General features: G+C 46.6%; 1 protein-coding gene across 3 annotated transcripts in view; it reads right to left on the reverse strand.

The window, feature by feature from the left end:
- Positions 1-21,612, reverse strand: part of FCHO1 (FCH and mu domain containing endocytic adaptor 1) — a 57,394-nt gene that overhangs the window by 29,942 nt on the left and 5,840 nt on the right. For 2 of the 3 annotated variants that reach the window (XM_072601693.1, XM_072601691.1), the window contains exons 2-6: positions 15,439-15,610; positions 9,885-9,976; positions 9,621-9,695; positions 9,102-9,243; positions 8,269-8,421 (exon numbers count right to left, since the gene is read on the reverse strand). In XM_072601693.1, the coding sequence (XP_072457794.1) occupies positions 8,269-8,421; positions 9,102-9,243; positions 9,621-9,695; positions 9,885-9,976; positions 15,439-15,465 (489 nt within the window). In that variant the 5' untranslated portion in view covers positions 15,466-15,610. Of the gene's footprint in view, positions 1-8,268; positions 8,422-9,101; positions 9,244-9,620; positions 9,696-9,884; positions 9,977-15,438; positions 15,611-20,516; positions 21,096-21,612 lie in introns of those variants that run through there. The other variant, XM_072601692.1, reaches the window with a different exon arrangement.

Genomic DNA, 21,612 nt, shown 5'->3' on the forward strand with positions numbered 1-21,612 from the left:
ACAACACCTTCAAAACAGACTAGGCCAAATGGTTAAAAAAAAAAAAAGAGGTTCAAAAAGTCAATAGGGAGAAGAATGCCTTAAAAAGCAGAATTGGCCAAATGGAAAAGGAGGTCCAAAAGCTCACTGAAGAGAATAATTCCTTAAAAATCAGAATGGAGCAAATTGAAGCCAATGAGTTTATGAGAAATCAAGAAATAATAAAACAAAACCAAAAGGATGGGGGGAAAAAAGACAACATGAAATATCTCACTGGAAAAACCACTGACCTGGAAGCTCCAGGAGACATAATTTAAAAATTATTGGACTATCTGAAAGCCATTATCAAAAGAGCCCAAACATCATCTTTCAAGAAATTTTCAAGGAAAACTGCTCAGACATACTAGAACCAGAGGGTAAAATAGAAACTGAAAAAAATCTACCAATCACCTCCTAAAAGAGATCCCCAAATGAAAGTTACTAGGAATATTGTAGCTAAATTCCAGAAAGAAACAATTCAAATATGGTGGAGGCACAGTCAGAATAACACAAAATTTAGCAGCTTCTACATTAAAGGATAAGAGGGCTTGAAATACGATATTTCAGAGGGCAAAAGAGCTACAATTACAACCAAGAATCACCTACCCAGCAAAACTAAGTGTAATCCTTCATGGGAAAAAATGAACATTCAATGAGATTGAGGACTTTCAAGCATTCTTGATGAAAAGACCAGAGCTGAATAGAAAATCTGACTTTCAAATACAAAACTCAAGAAAAGTATAAAAAGATGCTATGGAAGAATCTCATTAGGACCAGAAGAACTTGTCTTGAAGAAATTTTTAATTCTGGCTTTTTTGATCAGAAAATAGTTTAAGAAGAAATATTTAACATCTTCATTAAACAAGGCATTTCTACTCTATGGTCCTGAAACAATTGTGCTATTGAGATTGTGTGGTAGTTTTAGGAACATAAATGTGTTTCTTCAAGTTGATACAAGCTTCCTACTTAATTAAAATGCATTGATCTGAGTGCAAAAAAAAATTGGAATAACCAAGAGAATGGCTATTGGTTGGTTGTTGTCCTTTGTTCTTGAAGAGGACAAAAATGGCATCACTATCTTGGAGTCAATTACACTGTGTCTGACTGTGTCTGATCAGACCAATACAAGTTCACAAGACTCCACCACAGGTTGGGCACAAACAGTGGATATGAACATGTGGACTGGAGCTGTCTCTAAATTTGTGTATCTTACATTTCTTTTGAGCTACTGTAATTCTGCTTCACTCATAGAGCACAGGGCCTCCTTTGATGAGGCACGCCATGCTGGATGGTCCTTTGTCAGCATTTCTCATGTCACACAATTGATTCCAAAGAGCTTCAGGGAGACCTTGAGAGTGTCCTTGTATCATTTCTTCTGACCATCATGTGAGCATCTTCCTTGTGTGAGTTCTCTGTAAAATAGTCTTTTAGGCAAATGTACATTTGGCATTTGCTCAATGTGGTTAGCCTATACAGCGCCATGCCAGGAAGCTGAATCAATTCCATTTGCATTATCTTAGGAAGATTCTGAAGATCACTTGATACGATAAGGTATTGTACACCGAGGTCCTTTCTCAAGCTAAACTGCCAAGCATTCAAATTCTAGGTAGAAAGCACAACCAAGAAAATGGAAAGTACTGAAAGCCACCAAAGGAAAGAGGGCCCAGGAGGAGAGGGAGGTGATTAACTGTCAAAATCTGCAGATGGGTCAAGGAGGATGAAAACTAAGAAAAGCCCAATGGCTGAAACAATAATCAGTCATTGGTGACCTTTGAAAAAAATAGCGTGGAGGAGGTGGGAAGCCACAATGCCCAGGGTAGAAGAATGGATGAGTGGTGAGGAAGTGGAGGTATAAAGTATAAAATGTTCTTTCCAGAAGCCTAGCAGTCAAAGGAAGAGACACAGAATGATAACTGGAAGGAACAGTAGGGCCGAGATAAGAATTCAAAGATAAGAGAAGTGCCATGCATGTGGGAAGCAGAGGAAAGGCCAGGAGAGAGAGGAATTGAGGACAAGAAAGCAAGAGAATCATCCTCATATGAGGGGACAGCAGATGGAATTGTGGACACAAATGGCACGGTTAACCTTGGAAAGGAGAAGGGTCACATAATCTTCTATGATAGGGAGGTATTTTCAGGTGTGGAGGACAGGAGTTGAGGGAGTTCATTGTGGATGGCATCAACCTCAGTAAGAGAAACAACAAAGTCTTCTCCTGAGAGAGAAAATGAAAGTTGGGGGCTTCAAGTGGATCATAGAGTTCTAAGAGGTACAAGGGACCTCGGATACTACACGCAGACAAGGATGCCCTCTGCAACATACCCAACAAGTTATCATCTAGCCATTTTTTGAAAACCTCTCTTGAACATGATCCATCCCTACCCCAACCATGGCACCCCATTCCACTTCTAATTAGCTCTACTGTAAGGAAGCTGGTCCTAACTGCAAGTCTAAACTCACCTCTCTTTGGAGCCAAACAAGAAATCTAATCTCACATCCTTATGACATCCCTTCAAATACTTAAAGTGCCTACCATATCAATCCTCCCTGAGTCTTCTAGTTTCCTAGGATAATTTTTTTTGCACAAAATATAGTGATTTTATTGATGGAACACAATAAAGAACTCTACAATTCTCCTCACTACTACAGGGGTGCCTTGGGGCAAGGATGTGAATGGGATCTTTAGGATGGAGATGTGGCCTCCCTAGTGGGGGAATTCCTTTTTTGCCTTCAACTAATGCTTATAAGGCATGAATTCATCAGCCTTCACTACTGTGGCCAGTCTTCTTTGACACTCTTCAGCCCATCCATGCCCTTTTTAAAATGTGGCATCCAAAACAGAACAAAATATTTCATGTTACCTGATCAGGTCAGAGGCTGGCTGGACTATCACATCTCTTGGACTGTAGTCTCTGTCTCTCTGAATGTCACCTGACAGCACTGATTTTTAGGGTAGCTATAATGCACTGTTATCTCATACTAAATTGTTATTGTTCAGTGGCTTCAGTTGTGTCTGACTCTTTGTGACCCCAATTGGGGTTTTCTTGGCAGAGATACTAGTGTGGTTTGTTATTTCTTTCTCCAGTCCATTTTGCAGATAAGGAAACTGAGGCAAACAGGATTAGCCCAGGGTGACACAGCTGGTAAGTGTCTGAGGCCAGATTTGAAGTCATGAAAACCGGTCTTTCTGACTTCAAGTTATATCCACTGCACCACCCAGTTGCCCCATATTGAACTTGGAGTTCACTAAAACCCCCAGCTCTTTTGCAGGTGACCTGCTCTCTAGCCAGGCCTTCTTAGTTTTCTACTTGAAGATTTGATTTTTGTTTAAACTTAGCTGTAAAACTACATTTATCCTATAAAATTCCATCTTACATTGCAGTCTTTTTGGATCACTTATCTGATGTTTTAGTACTGCCTAATTTGTAAATTGCAGAAACATAACGTCCTTGCCTTTATCTCAGACTCTGGTGAAGGACAAATCTCTGGGGCCCTCCACTGAAGACTGCTTTCCAAGCTGACATCAAACTATTGATGACAATTATTTGTGCCAGACCACTCAACGAGTTCTGAATTCTCCTATACCAGGGTGGGATTTTACTCATAAGAAGAGAATGTGAGATTCAAATACTTGGCTAAAACCGAGATAAACTGTGTCAATGGTATTCCACTTATCTATTCATTTAACAACCTAGTCAAAATAGAACATGGAATGTCTGACAAGGCCTGCTCTTGATAAAGTCATGCCCCTACTTGGGGACCTAGCTTCCTTTACGAGATGGCCACTAAATACCCCATTCATAATGCCTTCTCCAATTCTGCCCAAAATCAAAGAGAAGCTCATTGGCCAATAGTTTTCAAATGCTGCTCTTTTCCCTTTTCTGAAAATGGAAACATTTATCCTTCCCTAGTCCAGCAGCACTTTTTTAATTCTCCAGGCTGAGCAATGACATCAGTTAGTTCTTTCCATTTCCAGGAGAGAGTACATCTGGATCTAGTGACCTCATGAAGTAGGGGAAAGAGTTCTGAGTCAGAAGGCCCAGGACTGGACACCAGTGAGAACGCTTACTTCCAGTGTGACCTTGGGCAAGTTCCTACAACTCCATCTTCTCACTTTTAAAATGAGGGGATTTCTCAGGTCATAGATGACTTCTAAGGTTACATCTAAATCCCTTGATCACAGGAAATCTGAGATTTAGGGATCCAAGTTTCCCTAAATCTCCTGATCCTATAAATCCCAATCGCTGAATCTTCCTGTCCCTAAGGACTCCCAGATCCTATGATTCTTTATCCTAAATCTCCTGATCCTAGAAATCTCCATCCCTGAATCTTTCTGATCTGGCCTTAAAGATCACCAGATCCTATGATCTCCTATCTCTAAATCTCCTGATCCTATCAATCCCTATCCCTGAATCTTCCTGACTGTAAGGATCCCCAGATCCTATGATCCCTTATCTTAAATCTCCTTATATATCTCCATATATATGTATGTATTATATATATGTCCTTATCCCTGAATCTTCCTGACCCTTAAACCAAGAGTTTAGGAACTAGATGATCTTATATAATCTACCTATTTATCTTGAAAATCCACCCCTCATTATCCATCATTGGTCTATCCTTTCCTATAGAAAAGATCTTTCTCCCTGGCTGAGAAAACAGAATCAAAAGCAAAGCTGATCAGCTTTATCTTTTCCCTACTCTCTGTTGTAAGTATCTCGTCCATTCCAGGAAACAACTCCAACTCTCCTCTGAACCTTCTCCTCTACCTTTGATACAGCTTTGAAAAACTTGTTTGACCTTTCTTCCCGAGCTCCCCCGTTCTCCCACTATTGTTATCAGACCATGCCCCGCTCTTGTATCCATCCTCAGTCATCTGACCTTGCACTTATCTTCCATAAGTGTCTTTTAGAAGAATCTAACTTGGCTGGCAAGTTTCCCTTGTGTCTGCTGTGGTCTCCATAGACAAATCCTTTTTTCTTCTTCATTGGAATTGTTTCTCTTTTTGTTTTTAGAATTTTACTCTTGAGAACTTCCTATCTTTCCTGCACGCACTGTCTTTTCTTCTGGGATTTTAGTATTATCCTTTTGAGAAAAAGGATATTTTGTGTCTCATGGAGTCCTTGGACAGTCTAGTGAAACCTAATACTCCCATGGTTGGTTGCCTGCGTTGATAGTTGATAGAAATGCTCAATTTCAGGGAGACATTAACAAAAGTATAAAAATGTCATTTTTTCCCCATCATAGTTCAGGGAGCCCATGAAATCCATCCACAGAACCCAGTTTAAGAAGTCTGTTCTAAATCCTTGGAAGAGGGTAAAAAGGGGCTCCATTCTCTCTCTCAACCTTTTGCAATCTGGGGTGTCAGGTCAGATTATACTTAACTCCCTTTCTTTATTATAGATCCTAAACTGAAGCCCTCACTTTTCTCCAGGGTTCCAATCCTTTCTTCCTAACTTCTCCTAACTGAGGATGCTCAGATCCAGAAAAACAGGACCCCTTGTTGATTTTTCTACTTTTTGAAGGATAAGATGATCATTAAGGCAAGTTAAGAAATTATTAATTGTTCTGCTTTGGAAAGAGAAAGCTCCAGTTCAGGGGTGGGGAACCTGTGGCCTTGAGGCCACATGTTTCCCTCTAGGTCCTCAAATTCCCTTAAGAAAAGGATTTGTTCTGTACAACTTGGACTCAGTCAAAAGATCACACCCAAGGACCTAGAAGGTCACACGTGGCCTCAAGGCCACAAGTTCCCCAACCCTGCAAGTCCAGCTGCTGTCCAGATAACTGAAGTCTCCAACTCTGCTATACTATATCACTGTACCCTAGCTTATCACTGGTTTCCTTAATCTCCTATTCCCTTTCTCCCCAGGTGGCTTGTGTTCTATTGTGATGGCAATATCCTTTTTATTTCTACCTCTGTTGATCTTCACCTAAATGCTCTCAACCATACTTTGCCCCATTCTGGTCCCTGGATTCCCTTATACAAGTGTATCTTCTTAATATATAAGGCTACTCTGCTTCCACAGCTCTTTACTAATCCTCTTTCTTTTGAGAAGAAACCCTGGAAGTCACCTTCCAGCCTGGGGCCTCCATCTTTCTTCTACGTTTCAGGGACTATGCAGTAGGCCAAATTTCTCTCTTAATGTTGGGATCTTGTGAATTTGTTTTTAGAGATCTGAGACCACAGATCTTACTTCATGTTCTTTCCTTGAATTGTCTCCTGGAAATTTCCACATGGTTCAGCTTCCTTTCTCATTCCTACATTGTAATCACTCTCTTCTCTTATGGGATGGAGAACTAGACTGGTTTCTCACTTCTCCTTTGTTATCCAGATTAGATTTGCTAGACTCCAGGAAAATACACCCTTGCCAATATTGGTATTCGATCTTTGGCTGGGAGGCCATCATTCCTATATCTTAAGCTGTGGTCCAGAAACCCAAAGCCTACTTTCCCATACCATCTTCTTAAGCCAAGAGTTCTTAACCTTTTGTGTGTGGGGGTATATGGGAGGGGTGGGAAACCTGCAGCCCTGAGGCCACATGTAGCCCTCTAGGTCTTCAAGGACAGTCCTTTGACCAAAACCAAAAGGATTCCCCACCCCTGGTGTATGTCATGGCCCACACTGGCAGTCTGATGAAGCCTAGGAACTCTTTTTCAGAATGAGATTTTCAAAGACATTACAAAGGAAACCAAAGATACTGAAATAAAATTCTCAAAATGTTTTTTTCAAAACAAGTTTATGGACTCCAGGCTAGGAACCCTTGTCTTCAGCAATCTGTTTACTTTCCAAATCTGCCTTTCCCTCCTCAAGTCCTTCCCACCTGTGCCCCTAAAGGTCTTCAGTTACTCACTCAAGACTTCATAACCCTTGGCAAAGCTTTCTAGATTCCTTTGGGAGTTATCATTTGTGCCTACATGAATAGTCAGAAAAGTTGTTATCATAAATTGGCAAAGTCTTAGGAGATTCTCCTTCATATTTTGGGCTTGCACCCCAGATGCTGACTGTGATAGGTAGTAAATCTGAGATGAAAGACAGATTGTTGGGCAAGAGTGCATAATTAGTCAGACAGCGGATTCTGAGTGAGCCTACACCATGTGAATTTGGGACTTTCCAGGACATCTTAAGAGCAGTCAGAGAAGAAGGTGGACATGCCCAGCCTTAAGCTGTGGGGATTTCAAGAGAAAAGACAAAGCCTTTTTGAAATGGTTAACTTTCAGGCCAAAATAATGAAAGGAAGAAAGTCGAGAAGGATGTTTGGGGACAGGGAGGATGTTGGTTCAATTGTTTCAATCATATCTGACTCTCTATGACCCCATTTGGGGATTTCTTGGCAAAGGTCCTGGATTGGTTGGCCATTTTCTTCTCCAGCTCATTTTACAGACAAGGAAACTGAGGCAAACAGGGTGAAGTGACTTGCTCAGGGTTACACGGTTAGTGAGTGTCTGAGGCTGGATTTGAGCTCATGAAGAGGAGTCTTCTTGATTCCAAATCCATGTCTATCTACTAAACTATCTAGCTGCCCTATAAGTGGGAATAGGGAAGGTCTAAGGAACTGGAGATCCCAATAAGAATAAAGGATGTGCTTAATGGTGAAGCAGGGGCAGAGATGATCAAAAACTCAAGTGAAGTCACCAAGCATTTATTAAGCACTTACTATGTACTGGGCACTGCAGTGCTAAGCTCTGCAATAAGAGACAACCAGAAGAATTCAGGCTGGAAGGAACCTTGGAGAGAACACCCAGTCCAAACCCTCCTCTTTTATAAATGAGGAAAATGAGACCCAGAGAGTGGAAGGGACTTGTCCAAGGTCACAAAATCAGTGAGTAATGGAGTTAGGACTTGAATCTAGGTCCTCTGACTTCAAGCCAGGACACAAGCACTCTGAAGCACTGAGTACAGAAAGACTAGGTTTGCCTTGCTTAACTCCAGAAGGCCCCTGTCCCCTTTCAAGATAGTTTATAGTTCATAGAGTCCTTTTCAGTTTAAAAGCACTTTCACATCCATCTTCTCATCAGACCTTCAGAATTACCCAAATGATGGAGGAGTACTGTCACCCACTTTGCAGGTGGGAAAACTGAGGCCTGGAGAAGTGAAACCAATTACCCAAGGTCACACTGCAGGTTAGTGGACTCTCCTGACTCTCACTTTTCTGACCCTTCCTTTGGATGTCACTGGACATGGCAAGGGGCCTTAGGTCAGGCAGAGGCTCCAGGGCCAACCAAGCCCTGCCCAGGTACTCATGCCTATCTTACCTTATCAATCTCTTTCTGATTGGTGCCTTCTTTCCTCAGCCGGTCAAGTTCCAGACACCTGCTAACATAGCTCTCCCTGGACTTGGGCAAGATCTGGGAGACCCCATGTAGTGCCTGGACAGCTTCCAGAGTCCCCACAGCTTCCTCCTTGCACTGTGGAAAGAGTGGGTAGGGAAGAGAATTAGGGAGGACCCTCTCCTTCCCAAGAAACTCCTTTCAACAGCTCCTGGGTATCCTCCTCCCAGGCCCCTCCCCTAGGCCACATCTACTCTGGGGACAAGGTGGAGAGAGGCAAGAGAGAAGGGTGTCCTGGACAGCATGCCATATGGGGAGGTTTGCTCTTGGAAAAGGACAGGGGCACTCTAATGGGCTACAAGAGGAGACGGATCAGGCTGGACTCTGTTGGGCGCTGAGGTTCTCAGCTTAATATAAGGATCACTCATGTCATCGTAAATTTAAAAGATAAAGGGAACTTAAAGGTCATGACCCAAAGCCTTCATCTGACAGATGAGGGAACTGAGACCCAGAAAAGTTAAGGGACTTGCCCAGAACCATCCAACAGGATTCGAACCCATAAGAAGCATCCCGGTATGGAGCAGGCCTCCTTGGGAGCAGGACACTAGAGGTCCAGAGCCAGAGGTGGGACAACCACTTATAATATTTGCCCTTAGCACAAACTAGACTGGATCAGCTGCCCTTGGTGTGCTCCCACCAGCCTGGGGCACCTAGAAGTCAAGCTGAGAACATGCCAGTTCATCTCAGACAATCATCTGCGGGGTGGGGAAGTTGGGAGTAGAAATGCTAGGGAAGGAGGAGGATGCCCTTGTGTGTACCTTCTTGTGGGCTTTGCTTTGCTCCTCCCCGTAGCGGACCACATCCTTGATGAGGTCATTCAGCTTCTTGGTCAGCTCCATGTGGCACAGTGCCAGCTTGTCCGAGGACACCCGGAACACCTCCCAAAGCGGGGCAAATGTCCTGGGGGCACCAACCAATGGTCACACAGTCCTGTGCACACTCACAGAGGGTTTCTCTCCTCATCACACACACACACACACACACACACACATCCCCTATCAGTCCCCTTCTAGAGGAAGAGAATATGCCCATGATCTGAGTCTCATGTGACAAGCAAGGCCAATTAGAAACATCTGCCCAAACTGGTAGGTTTTGTTACTGACTGGACAGCTGTTAACATGTGATGTTTTCAGGGATGAGGGATGCTTCTAGTACAAATGCCTTCATTCCTTTCCCCCAAGGGGCTTGTGCCAAACCACCAATGGAGTCCGCTTTTCTCACTTCTTTCCCAACTCCCCAATGAGGTCCCCTCTCACCCTTCCCCCCACCCAGCTCACCCCATGGGGGTCCCATTGCCAGCCATCTTAGCAAGCTTCGCCATGGCTTTGGAGTAGGTCTCTTCCACAGTGGCCCTGGAGTGAGAGGAAAGATCAAAGATGTAGTGGGTGGAAAGGCCCGTGAGGGGAATGAGGTTGGAGGGATAGGGGAAACAGTGACCCTTTTCCTTTTTCTCTGCTCAGGGGCTGGGGGTGGGCAACAGTATGGGAAAGGGAAAGGTTGGGTCTGAAGGGAAGGGGCACTGAGGGTGGGAAGAGAGTTACCTCTCTCGGATGAAATCAGCCAACTCCTTCGTAGAGACCTGCCCCTGCTTCATGCTGTGGTATAGGACATCAAAGCCATGATTCTTCTCCCCCTAGAGAATGGGAATGAATGGTCTGTATGGGAATCATCCCAGAGGCCCTCCATCTAGATATCTCTGCTGTCTGCTCTGAGAGCCCTACATGTTCTAAGAGTCCTCCCAGTTTGAACACTCTGTGTTCCAGGGGTCCTCCCAACTTGGGCATTCTCTGTTCTGTGTTCTAAGGACCAAATCTGCCCTTTGGAGACTTGGTGTTTCTGTAAGAGCTCTCAGAAGGAGAAACTGAGGCCCAATACTTGGCAAGGCATTCAGGGCTCTTCTTCAGTGACAGAGAAGTGAATTAGATCATTAGAGCTGGAACAGACCTTAGAACCAGGAATGTCAGAGCTGGGAGGGCCCTTAGAACATGGAATGTCAGTCTTGAAAGGACCCTCAGAACACAGGATGTCAGAACTGAGGAGGTCCTTAGAACATGGAATGTCAGAGCTGGGAGGACCCTTGGAAGCCAGAATGTCAGAGCTGGGAGGGACCTTAAAAATTATCTGAGATACTTCATTTCAAAGACAGACACAGAACAGGAAATGGATTTGCCCAAAGTCACAAAGAGAGTCAGGAACAGAACGGAAATCTGAACCTAGGTACTAAATTCACCTTCCCCTAGAAATTATAGTCTTGGTTATCAGCAAGGAACCTCATACCTTACCCAGCCTTGTGCTGTGATGACAATATTTATCATTATTATGATGACAGCTAGTATTTCAATAGTATTTTAAGGTTTACAAAGTGTTTTTCCCATATGCCCTCATTCGATCCTCACAACACCCTAGTGAGATAAGTGCAATAATCATCCCCATTTTACAGAGGAGGAAACCATGGCACAAGCAGGTTAGGCAATCCTTACCCAGGTTACATAGCTAGTAAGGGCCCAAGGCAGGATTTGGGTTAAGGTGGATTGGACGATTTCTCAGGATCTTTTCCTGCCCTCTCGCCCTACGATCTCACGAATTTTGGCAGGGATAAAGTCAGATTAGGACTGAGGTCTCCGGCAGAGGAGGCAGAATGAGGAGGGCCTCAGCAGGCCTGGGAGCAGGGGCTGGAAGCAGCTCCCAGGGCTGGGGTGTGGTGGGGCTGTGGGGTGGGGTAGACAGATGGCCCAGAGTCTAGAGCGGGAAACAGGGAGAGCTGGGGATGGAAGCCGACTGGGCGGGGGGGGTGGCAGGCTGCCTGTCAGGCACCTGCTAGAACAGAGCCCGTTCACATCACCCCCTGTGATTCCAGCCCCCAGCATTCTGGCTGGCATTCCACACAAAACAGCTTTTCTTTTTGCTGCTTAGCTTCAGCCAAGTCCCCCAGGCTTGGCCTGTGCCAGGCCAGCAAGCAAAGGCCCTAGGGGGTCTGTCCAGTGGCCTGTCTTAGTCCCCCCAAATTCAGAAGCCTAGGATGTCAGAGTCAGAAAAGTCCTCAGCCCAGCCATCCGATCTGAACCATGTCCTGATGATGTTGGCCACAGCCAAAGGTGGCCAGCCAGCCTTTGCTTGAAGACCTCCAAGGAGATACCACTAGCTCCAGCAGGAAGATTCTCTGGAGGTCTCCTTGCTTCTGGCCCTGTCCTTTGGGGCCACAGCACATCTAATACATCTGCTACACAGAAACGGCCACCACGCCAACCTTCCCTTTCTCCAGGCTAAATATCCCCAGCTCCTTTAACTGCTCTACTTATGGCCTTTACTATAGACCAGGCTCTACTGCAGTTATCCATATCCCGCCTAAACCGAGGCACCCAGAAGTGACAGAATAACTCAGCTGTGGTCTGACCAGGGCCGAGGACAGAGGGGCTACCGCCCTCCTGTCCACACATGGTCTGCTTCCCTGACCACAATCTGAGATGCCATCAACTCTCCTGGAGACCTCTGGCATGCTGCTGATGTCTTGTCATCCCAGCTCGTCAATTCATTCAGTAAACTTTTATTAGCCAATTGGGCACACCTACTAGACACAGGCACTGTGTCAGGTACAGACCATCAGAATTTCCCCCAACCTTTTTTTTGGAAAAATTGCCGTATGAGTCTAAGGCTGACTTGGACCTGGGGAAGACACAAAGAAATGCTAACTGCCATTACTCACTCTCTGGGGTTCCATGGGAATGGACACAGCTGGCCAAACTCTCTGCTATTCCCCCACAACCTGTAACTCCTACTGACATGCCTATCCCTGCCAGGGGCCCCGCCATTTTCCCCATTACCAAATCTAGAAACCACCTCCTCACAGTCAATTACACCCCAAGTTCTGCTCTTTCTCCAGAATATTTCCTTTATTCATCTTCTCTCCATCCCACAGTTTTTGTTGCAACCTCTTTTCTTGTGTCCAGTCTCTGTCTCTCCATAGGCCACAGATTCATCTTCCTAAAGCCCATGTTTGATCAAATCTTTGCAGATTCAAACACTTTCCATGGCTCCCCACTGCCCACAGAAGAACGTTCAACCCCCTAAGCCTCACATTCAATGCCCCTCATGAGTTACTCTCAATCTCCAACTCCTGAATCTCATTCCTCCTTCACACACTCTAAGCTCCAATCCCACACCCTAAACGTGCCCTTTGCCTTCATGTTTATCTAAGATTCTCCATGGTGGGTGGTCCTCCTCCATTTCTGTGACCAGGTTTTCTCTGTCCTTTTCATGCTGGAAGACCCTGCTTTTCCCCGTGGGCGCAGACCTCTGATTGGCGAGTTCTTACCAGAGTAGTTTCCAAGGAAGTGGCCAAGCCACCCTCACTCTTTTCCTCCTCTCCGGCTCTGATCTGGACTCCTCCACCACCAGGCCCTGGCAAGGCTGCCCTCCAGCCCCCACTTTTTCACATCCTTTTTCTGAGCTATCTACCCCCACTAGGATGGAAACTCCTGAAAGGCAGGGCTTGAGGTTGATTTTTCTTTTTTTTTTTTAATTTGTATTTTCAGTGCTTAGCAAAGTACATGGCCCATACTAAGTGATTAACCATAAAAGACTTCAAAGCCCAGTGCAGGGCATGTCTCCTCTGGGAAGACTCCGCTGCCCTTTCTGGTCAACAGTAACCTCGCCTTCCTCTGAGCCCCCACAGAACTCATTGTGTATTCAGTCCATGGGGTACTTAGCACATCATGTCTCATACTATTAGTCATCTTTCCATATGTGAGAGCCCATCTTTCTGGGGAGAAGGGAGGGGAGGATAAGGGAGGGGAGAGCAGGGGAGAGGAGGGGAGGAGAAGGGAGAGGAGCGGAGGGGAAGAAAGGGGAGGGGAGAGGAGAGGAGGGGAGGGGAAGGGTGGCTGTAAAGATTTCTTGGCTAGGAGCCAGAAGACTTGGATCCTAGGGTTGCCTTAGACACTAACTGGCTGTAAGTCCCTTTTTCTCTGAACTTAAGTTTTGTCCTCTTTAAAACTAAGGTAGTAGAACAAGCAGTTTCCAAGGACCTTCCCAGCTCTGACATCCTGGGTTCTAAGGGCCCTCCTAGTCCTGACATCCTGTGTTTTAACGGCTTTCCCAACTCTGACATTCTGTGTTCTAAGGGTCTTCCCAGCTTTGACACCCTCCCCGCTCTAACATTCTCTAGTTCCATTTAGCTTTCTCTCCTCTGAAACCTCCTAAAGCACTCTGGCCACAACAGGCTTTAGTGAATTGTCTTGGAAGCATGCTGCGTGTAAGGCTTTCTTCTTGGTCTGTCACCCCTTTCTTCCCTGGCCTAGACAGCCCCCACTGCAAATTGCTAACCGAGCAGTGGGCACTCTGACCAACAGGGCTCTAGGATTCTTAGCAGTGCCAGCAGGAGCCAGGTAGTGCTGGGCACCTGTTGTCAAGGGCTAGACAGGGACCCAGGAAGGCCCCTTGACATGAGCCCTGCCTGCCATCTGTCTCTTGTCCTGACGCCCAGCCTTGGTGGGCAGCAATGGCAATAGTTCCAGATGAGGCCTGGGCTCCTTCTAGGCTTGGGACTCCAAAGGGCACATGGACTGAGAACAGGCCTCAAGGATGGGAGAGAAAACCCTTTGATTGATGTGACCCACGGAATGTCACAGGACGAAGGCAGCCTGAAAGACTAAAAAGTCCTACCGTCTTATTTTCTAGATGACAAAACTAAAGTGCAGAGACAGGCAGGGACTTGGTCAAGGTCACACAATCAGTAGCTGACACTGGACCAGAACCCAGGTCTCCCAACTCCTGACTCTGCCTTCTACCTGCCTGACTATCTGACATCTTTCAAAGCAGACCCAGGCTGCTGAGGAGTGGTACAACCCTTCTTCTCAATGAGCCTCAGCTGTACTCACTGATGACAGGATCTCAAAGTCCCATCTCATTTCTGAGAGAAGGAAGAAACCTGCTTCCTCCAGGCAAGGGGGCCCATGCACAATTTCTCCTACATCCCCAGTGAGGCTGCTCTCCAGACCCTGTGGCAGGGCAGGGCATAGGGGAGAGGGAGTATGGCCCCTTTAAGGAAGGGGACCCTGGCCCCAGGCTCTATGCAGAGGTTGAGAAGCTGAACTGCCTTTTCCTGGCTCTGTTGCCAGGGGCAACCAGTTACTCAGCAACCTGGGTCTCCCTTTGGCAGAGCTAGTGGGCTTGTAGAAAAGACTAAGAGAGGAGGGCTGAAGCCCATCCCTCAATCTATATTTTCCTGTTTCTCCCCATCTCCCCCCAAAGGATAGCCCCCATCTTCCCTATGGGAAATCAGCTCTAAAGGCTCTAAGGAATCCTGTGGCTTCAAAGGATCATGGGAAGAGGGGGAGTCACTTACAGGGAAGAAAAGGAAAAAATCCCCAATCATTTCTGGGTCAGGGATGATCTGGAAATTCCCTGAGCCCAGAACAATTCCCAACAAGGCAGAAGATCAGCCAAGGTTGGAGCAACCAGGGGGCAGAGACCTCTAGCCCTGGGAACTTGAGCCAGGGCCCCAAAGTCTGCTCAGTGAGTCCCCTGCCCTGCTGATGTTCCATTGGAGGACATTCAGTGGGATATGGAGGGGCCCTCCTATGAGGACTCTTCTTCAGGAAATCTTCCTTGATTAAATCTGCCCACCATTTTGGATTTCATCCTCTACCCAACCCCATCCCTGTCACCCCAAGTCCAGGGTTAAGGGTAAGGGCTTTATGTCTTCCTTATCCTCTCTCCATGGAGACTGAGAACTAGAGTGGACCTTATAGATCATTTAATACAAGGCCTCCATTTTACAGAAGTTCAGAGAGGGTTGCCCAAAGGCTGATGGGCAGGAAATATCAGAGCTGAGATTTGAATCCAGTTCTAAAATCTCTTTCCAGGGTACCCACCTATTTCCTCAGCCTGGGGCTTTTCAAAGGCAGTATGCTCAGGCTGCTCCTCTCTTTTTCCTAATTCAGTTTTCTCCCACTGAATGGAGGGCCCACTCAGGAAAGAGTAAATTGACTAGCCCTGGGTGCCAGCTGCCATCCACAGATACCCATTTGCACCAACCCCCAACCAGAATCAAAGCAACTGCACTTTTCCCCTAGTAATACAAGAGACTTTACTTACCCAAAAGTACTCCCCAAAATACGACATTGTGGGTTGCTGGCTGGTGTCCAAAAGACCCTTCCTGTGGTCACTCACTCTCGAGGAAACCAGCTCAAGTCAATCCCTGCTGCAGGCCTGGCTTCAGCCCCTGGAGGAGGGGGGAGAATTCCAGTCTGTTTTTCCTTCCTCATCCCTAAAGGCAGAGGAGAAAGGGGGACCCAATGAGGAATTGAAAGTGGGGAGGAGAGAGGGCTTGGTGAATGCAGTTCCTTCCCCCCACAGTGCCTGGAAGCTGGCTGGAGAAGACAAACAGCGTCTAGACAGGTTGGGACGTAGAGGGAGAAGAGTGAGGCCTTTGGGGACAGGGCCTGGCACAGACATCTGGGTTATCTTGGTGTGAGGTCCCATCCGTTTCAGCCACAGCAGTGATTGGCAGACAGGTGTCCTGAAGAGAGCAGGGCAAGGTCAGCAGAGCATCCCAAGACTTAGAGGGTTCCCTAAACCGCAGGGAAGATTCCAGAGGTCTGCTCCCTTTTCTAGGGAAAGGTTTCTCCCCTCCTTGATAGTTCAGTTGAGCAAGCCACAATTATTTCTTTTTTTTTTTTAATTTAACTTTTAACATTTATTTTCACAACATTTTGGGTTACAAATTTTCTCCCCTTTTATCCCCTCCCCCCCCAGACCCAAGCATTCTAATTGTCCCTGTGACCAATCTGCTCTCTCTTCTATCATCCCTCTCTGCCCTTGTCTCCATCTTCTCTTTTGTCCTGTAGGGCCAGATAGCTTTCTTTACCCCTTAACCTGTATTTCTTATTTCCTAGTGGTAAGAACATTACAGTTGATCCTAACACTTTGAGTTCCAACTTCTTTAGCTCCCTCCCTCTCCACCCCTTCCCTTTGGAAGGCAAGCAATTCAATATAGGCCAAATTTGTGTAGTTTTGCAAATGATTTCCATAATAGTTGTGTTGTATAGGACTAACTATATTTCCCTCCATCCTATCCTGTCCCCCATTACTTCTATTCTCTTATGATCCTTTCCCTCGCCATGACTGTCGACCTCGGATTGTATTCTCCTCCCCATGCCCTCCCCTCTATCATCCCCCCCACCCTGCTTGTGCCCTTGTCCCCCACTCTCCTGTGTTGTGAGATAGGTTTTCCTATCAAAATGAGTGTGCATTTTATTCTTTCCTTTAGTGGAATGTGATGAGAGTAGACCTCCTGTTTTTCTCTCACCTCCCCTCTTTATCCCTCCACTAATGAGTCTTTTGCTTGCCTCTTTTATGAGAGATAATTTGCCCCATTCAATTTCTCCCTTTCTCCTCCCAATATTTCTCTCTCACTGCTTGATTTCATTTTTTTTTTAAGATATGATCCCATCCTCTTCACTTCACTCTGTGCACTCTGTCTCTATGTATGTGTACGTGTGTGCATGTGTGTGTGTGTACTCCCACCCAGTACCCAGATACTGAAATGTTTCAAGAGTTACAAATATTGTCTTTCCATGTAGGAATGTAAACAGTTCAACTTTAGTAAGTCCCTTATGACTTCTCTTTGCTGTTCACCTTTTCATGGTTCTCTTCATTCTTGTGTTTGAAAGTCAAATTTTCTTTTCAGCTCTGGTCTTTTCATCAAGAAAATTTGAAAATTCTCTATTTCATTGAAAGACCATTTTTTCTCCTGAAGTATTATACTCAGTTTTGCTGGGTAGGTGATTCTTGGTTTTAGTCCTAGATCCTTTGACTTCTGGAATATCCTATTCCATTCCCTTCGATCCCTTAATGTAGAGGCTGCTAGATCTTGTGTTATCCTGATTGCATTTCCACAATACTTGAATTGTTTCTTTCTAGCTGCTTGCAATATTTTCTCCTTCACCTGGGAATTCTGGAATTTGGCCACAATGTTCCTAGGAGTTTCTCTTTTTGGATCTCTTTCAGGCGGTGTTCTGTGGATTCCTTGAATATTTATTTTGCCCTCTGGTTCTAGAATCTCAGGGCAGTTTTCCTTGATAATTTCATGGAAGATGATGTCTAGGCTCTTCTTTTGATCATGGTTTTCAGGTAGTCCCAAAATTTTTACATTGTCTCTCCTGAGTCTATTTTCCAGGTCAGTTGTTTTTCCAATGAGATATTTCACATTATCTTCCATTTTTCCAATCTTCTTGCTATGTGCTGTGATATCTTGCTTTCTCACAAAGTCCTTAGCGTCCATCTGTGCCATTCTAGTTTTGAAAGAACTATTTTCTTCAGTGAGCTTTTGAATCTCCTTTTCCATTTGGCTAATTCTGCTTTTGAAAGCATTCTTCTCCTCATTGGCTTTTTGAACCTCTTTTGCCAATTGAGTTAGGCTAGTTTTCAAGGTGTTAATTTCTTCAACATTTTTTTGGGTCTCCTTTAGCAGGGAGCTGATCTGCTTTTCATGCTTTTCTTTTATCTCTCTCATTTCTCTTCCCAGTTTTTCCTCCACCTCTCTAACTTGATTTTCAAAATTCTTTTTGAGCTCTTCCATGGCCTGAGCCCATTGGGTGGGCTGGGACACAGAAGCCTTGATTTCTGTGTCTTTGCCTGATGGTAAGCATTGTTCTTCCTCATCAGAAAGGAAGGGAGGAAATGTCTGTTCTCCAATAAAGTAGCCTTCAATAGTCTTATTTCTTTTCCCTTTTCTGGGCATTTTCCCCAGCCAGTGACTTGACCTCTGAATATTCTCCTCACACCCACCTCGCCTCCTGGTCCTCCCAGCCAGCGTTTGGGGACTGAGATTCAAATGCTGCTTCCCGCCTTAGGGCTTTTGGTGGGGGCAGGGCTGCTATTCAGTGTGAGAATTAAGTTCAGGTGGTCAGGTCGGGGCAGGGCCACCTCTCAGGCTCAGTTCCCTCAGGGGGTTTATGCACAGACCTTCCACAATGGATCCAGGCTCCTGCCCCCTTGGGGAGCCCCTGTCTGCAGCCGCCTCTCAGCTTCTACCTCCCGGGGGGGCCCGAATCATGGGGGCACCCCACTGCCCTCTCGACCCGCCAAAGAGACTCTCTCACCGACCCCGTCACCTGTGGGCGGAGGGACTTGTGTGGCCGCTGGAGATCCTGTCCCTGAAGCCTGCTCGGGTCTGTTTCTCTTGGTGCTGTGGCCGCAGCAGGTCTGGGCTGGGCTGGGCTCCCCGTCTGCAGCACGATGGACCTTTTGCGAGAGGTTTGCAGGTCCCTCTGTGGGTGGAGGGACCCGTGTGGCCGCTGGAGATCCCGTCCCCGAAGCCCACTTGGATCTTTTCCTCTCGGTGCCGAGGCCACTGCAGGGCTGCCCTCTGCTCCCAGTCCCGGCGCCCAGTCCGCAGCGCGAAGGACCCCCCGCAAGAGGTTTGCAGGTCTCTCCGGAACAGAAATCTCCCTCGCTCCAATATTCCGTGGCCTCTGGGTGCAGAATTCACCGTGAGTTGCTCCCCTGTAGCAGATCTGTGGGTTGTGGGTTCGGAGCTATGTGTATGTGCGTCTTTCTACTCCGCCATCTTGGCTCCGCCACAATTATTTCTTAAGCATGACATGGCGTTTCTTACATGGCAGGCAATGTGCCAAGGGCTAGGTTTAGAAGGGTACTTCCCAACTTTTATCACTAACTCACAGTTTGACACTGGGGAAACTCCTCTGCCATTCAGGGTCTTGTTTTCTACTTTTGTAAAACAGGGGAGGGGTACTGGACTGGCTAGTCTCTAGGGGCCCTTCTGAGTCTGATAATCGGTGTTCTATGTTCTAAGAGCCCTTCTGGGGTGGGGATGCAGGAGGTATTGGTGTTCCTGGCAATCTTGTCCCCAGCCAGGGCCCTGGTAGCTGTCATAGGAGCCGGAGAGTGATTCATAATGCATGAGGCGGTGGAAGCTGGGTGACTGCAGCAGCTGGGGAACGCCGGGTTGTTCTCTGGAGAGACACTCTAACTAACCCAAACAAGCACCCTGAAAGTTGGCAGGGAAACCAAGGAAGAGAAGCAGGAAGTGGAGGGAGATAGAGGAACGGGACAGGTCCTTGCTGTGTGACTCCAAGCAGGTTACTGCCCCACCAGGGCCTCGGTCTCATCTGTAAAGTGCAAAGCTGAACTGGGGAAGGAAGGGGCAAAAGAAGGGAATAAGCACTTTTATAACCCCTACTACACGTTAGGCACTCTGCTGAGCACTTGGCAAATATAATCTAATTTTTTACTCACAGCAACTTTGAGAGGTAGGTTCTGTTATCTCCATTTTGCAGATAAAAAAACTGAGGCAGACAGGTGAAGTGATTTGCCCAAGGTTACATAACTAGAGTCTGAGGACAGATTTGAACTCAGGTCCTCCTGACTCCAGGCACAATGCTTTATCCACTGTGACACTAATTGCCTCTAAGCAGATGATTTGTAAGGGCCCTTCCAGGTCTGACAGTCCTGGTCTATGTTCTAAGGATCATAATAGCTCTGACAGACTATATTCTATGTTCGAAGGGCCTCCCAGCTCTAACGTTCTGTGTTCTAAGGGCCCTCCCACCTCTGATATTCTGTGTTCTAAGGGCCCTCCCAGCTCTGACATCCTGGGTTCTAAGGACCCTCCCAGCTCTGACATTTTATGTTCTAAGGTCCTTCCCTTCTAATGTCCTATATTCTAAGATTATTCCCCACCTGCATCTCATTCTTTGTTCTGTGAACTGGGCAGTGGGCAGACAATAGAGAGGAGGTCCCAATCGAATCACTGGCGGTATTCAGACACAGTGTGGAGGCCAGGAGAAGGGTGGGTAAGGCGAAAGGTATGCTGCTTCAGAGCCGGGCAGAAATACCAGCTCCTCTTGGCCAGAGGAGAGATGCGACAGAGAGGCTGAGATGTTACAGAGAGTCAACCAGAGCCCCCAAGATGTGGGTACAATCAACAGCCTCATCTCCCAAACCTTGCTTAGGAGTCTGCAGTGGGCCTCCCTTCTACTTCCCTCTGCCTCTAAGGTTGGTTTGCCTCCCACTCACCCCCCAAACCAGGAACAGAAGCCATTTCCCTCTTGAAACCCCAGGACTGGGGAGTGCCCAGGGGACACACACATTCCATGTGGCTACCCATGACACTGGCAGAAGGAGGGAGGCACAAGGGGGCAAGGACTCACCCAGGACTGCTGGATCAGGTGTCCTTTAGCCTTCTCCATCCTCAGACTTCCTGGGGGAGGGGAGACACCAAGGAGAAGGGGCAGGAATTTGATAGATGCCCCCAGAGAAGATGTAGAAACCAAGACAGGGGCAGTGAGGCCTCAGCTCAGCTCACTTCCGCCAGCACAAGAGACTGTTGTATGGGGCCTGACACCTGGGTGCTGGGCTGGGGCCCTGGCAGGAAGGAGGCCAGACTGGGGAACGAGAAGGTTCCTGCCCCACCTCCCTCTCTGCACACCCACAGCTGCGTGCCTGTGTGTGTGTGTATGTGTGTGTGTGGTGTGTGTGTGGTGTGTGTATGTGTTGTGTGTTGTGTGTGTGTGTGTGCGTGTAGTTTTTTGCCATTCACTACCTGGGTGATCTTAGCTAAGTCCTTCTACTCTCTGGCCTCAGTTTCTCATCGGTGAAATTAAACATTGTACTCTCCTCTCTGATGCTAAACTATGATCCAGTAAAGCATTCAGTGGGCCAGACTCCCAAGTGTCCAAGCTCAGAGTGACAGGGGTTAAAGGACTGCCCTGAGGATGTGGGTAGATAAGAGACTTTCTAAGGGAGAAAACATCATCCAAAAGCAGTTTTATTTTGCTTATGATGGTAATTCCCATTTCTATAAGGCATCAAGTTTCACCAGGCTCTTTCCCCACAACACCTACAGTAAGGGGAGCAGTGCAAATATTATTGTGCCCATTGTACAGATGAGGAAACTAAGTCTTAGGGAAGTTAAGGAAAACTTCCCCAGGGTTGGCCAATTACTAAACACTGGCATCAGGATTTGAACCCACGTCTCCTGGCTCCAAATCCAATGCTCTTTCCATGATACCTCTAAAAAAACCAGGGTCTCTCTTCCCAACTCCATGCTGGGGGAGTCCCCTTAGATGTCACCAGCATCTTTCTGGCTAGTAGGATGACCCTAAGGAAATGGTGCGTCTTGTAACTGGGAGGGCCTACTCTTCAACCACAGAAAAGTTCACCGGCCTGAAGTGGTGAGACACAGGAAACCTGGGTTCTTGTCACAAAATCATACATCTTGAGCTGTGAAGGAACAAGCATTTATTA

Source organism: Notamacropus eugenii, chromosome 4, assembly GCF_028372415.1.
Source record: "Notamacropus eugenii isolate mMacEug1 chromosome 4, mMacEug1.pri_v2, whole genome shotgun sequence".
In the NCBI taxonomy this organism is placed as follows: Eukaryota; Metazoa; Chordata; class Mammalia; order Diprotodontia; family Macropodidae; genus Notamacropus; species Notamacropus eugenii.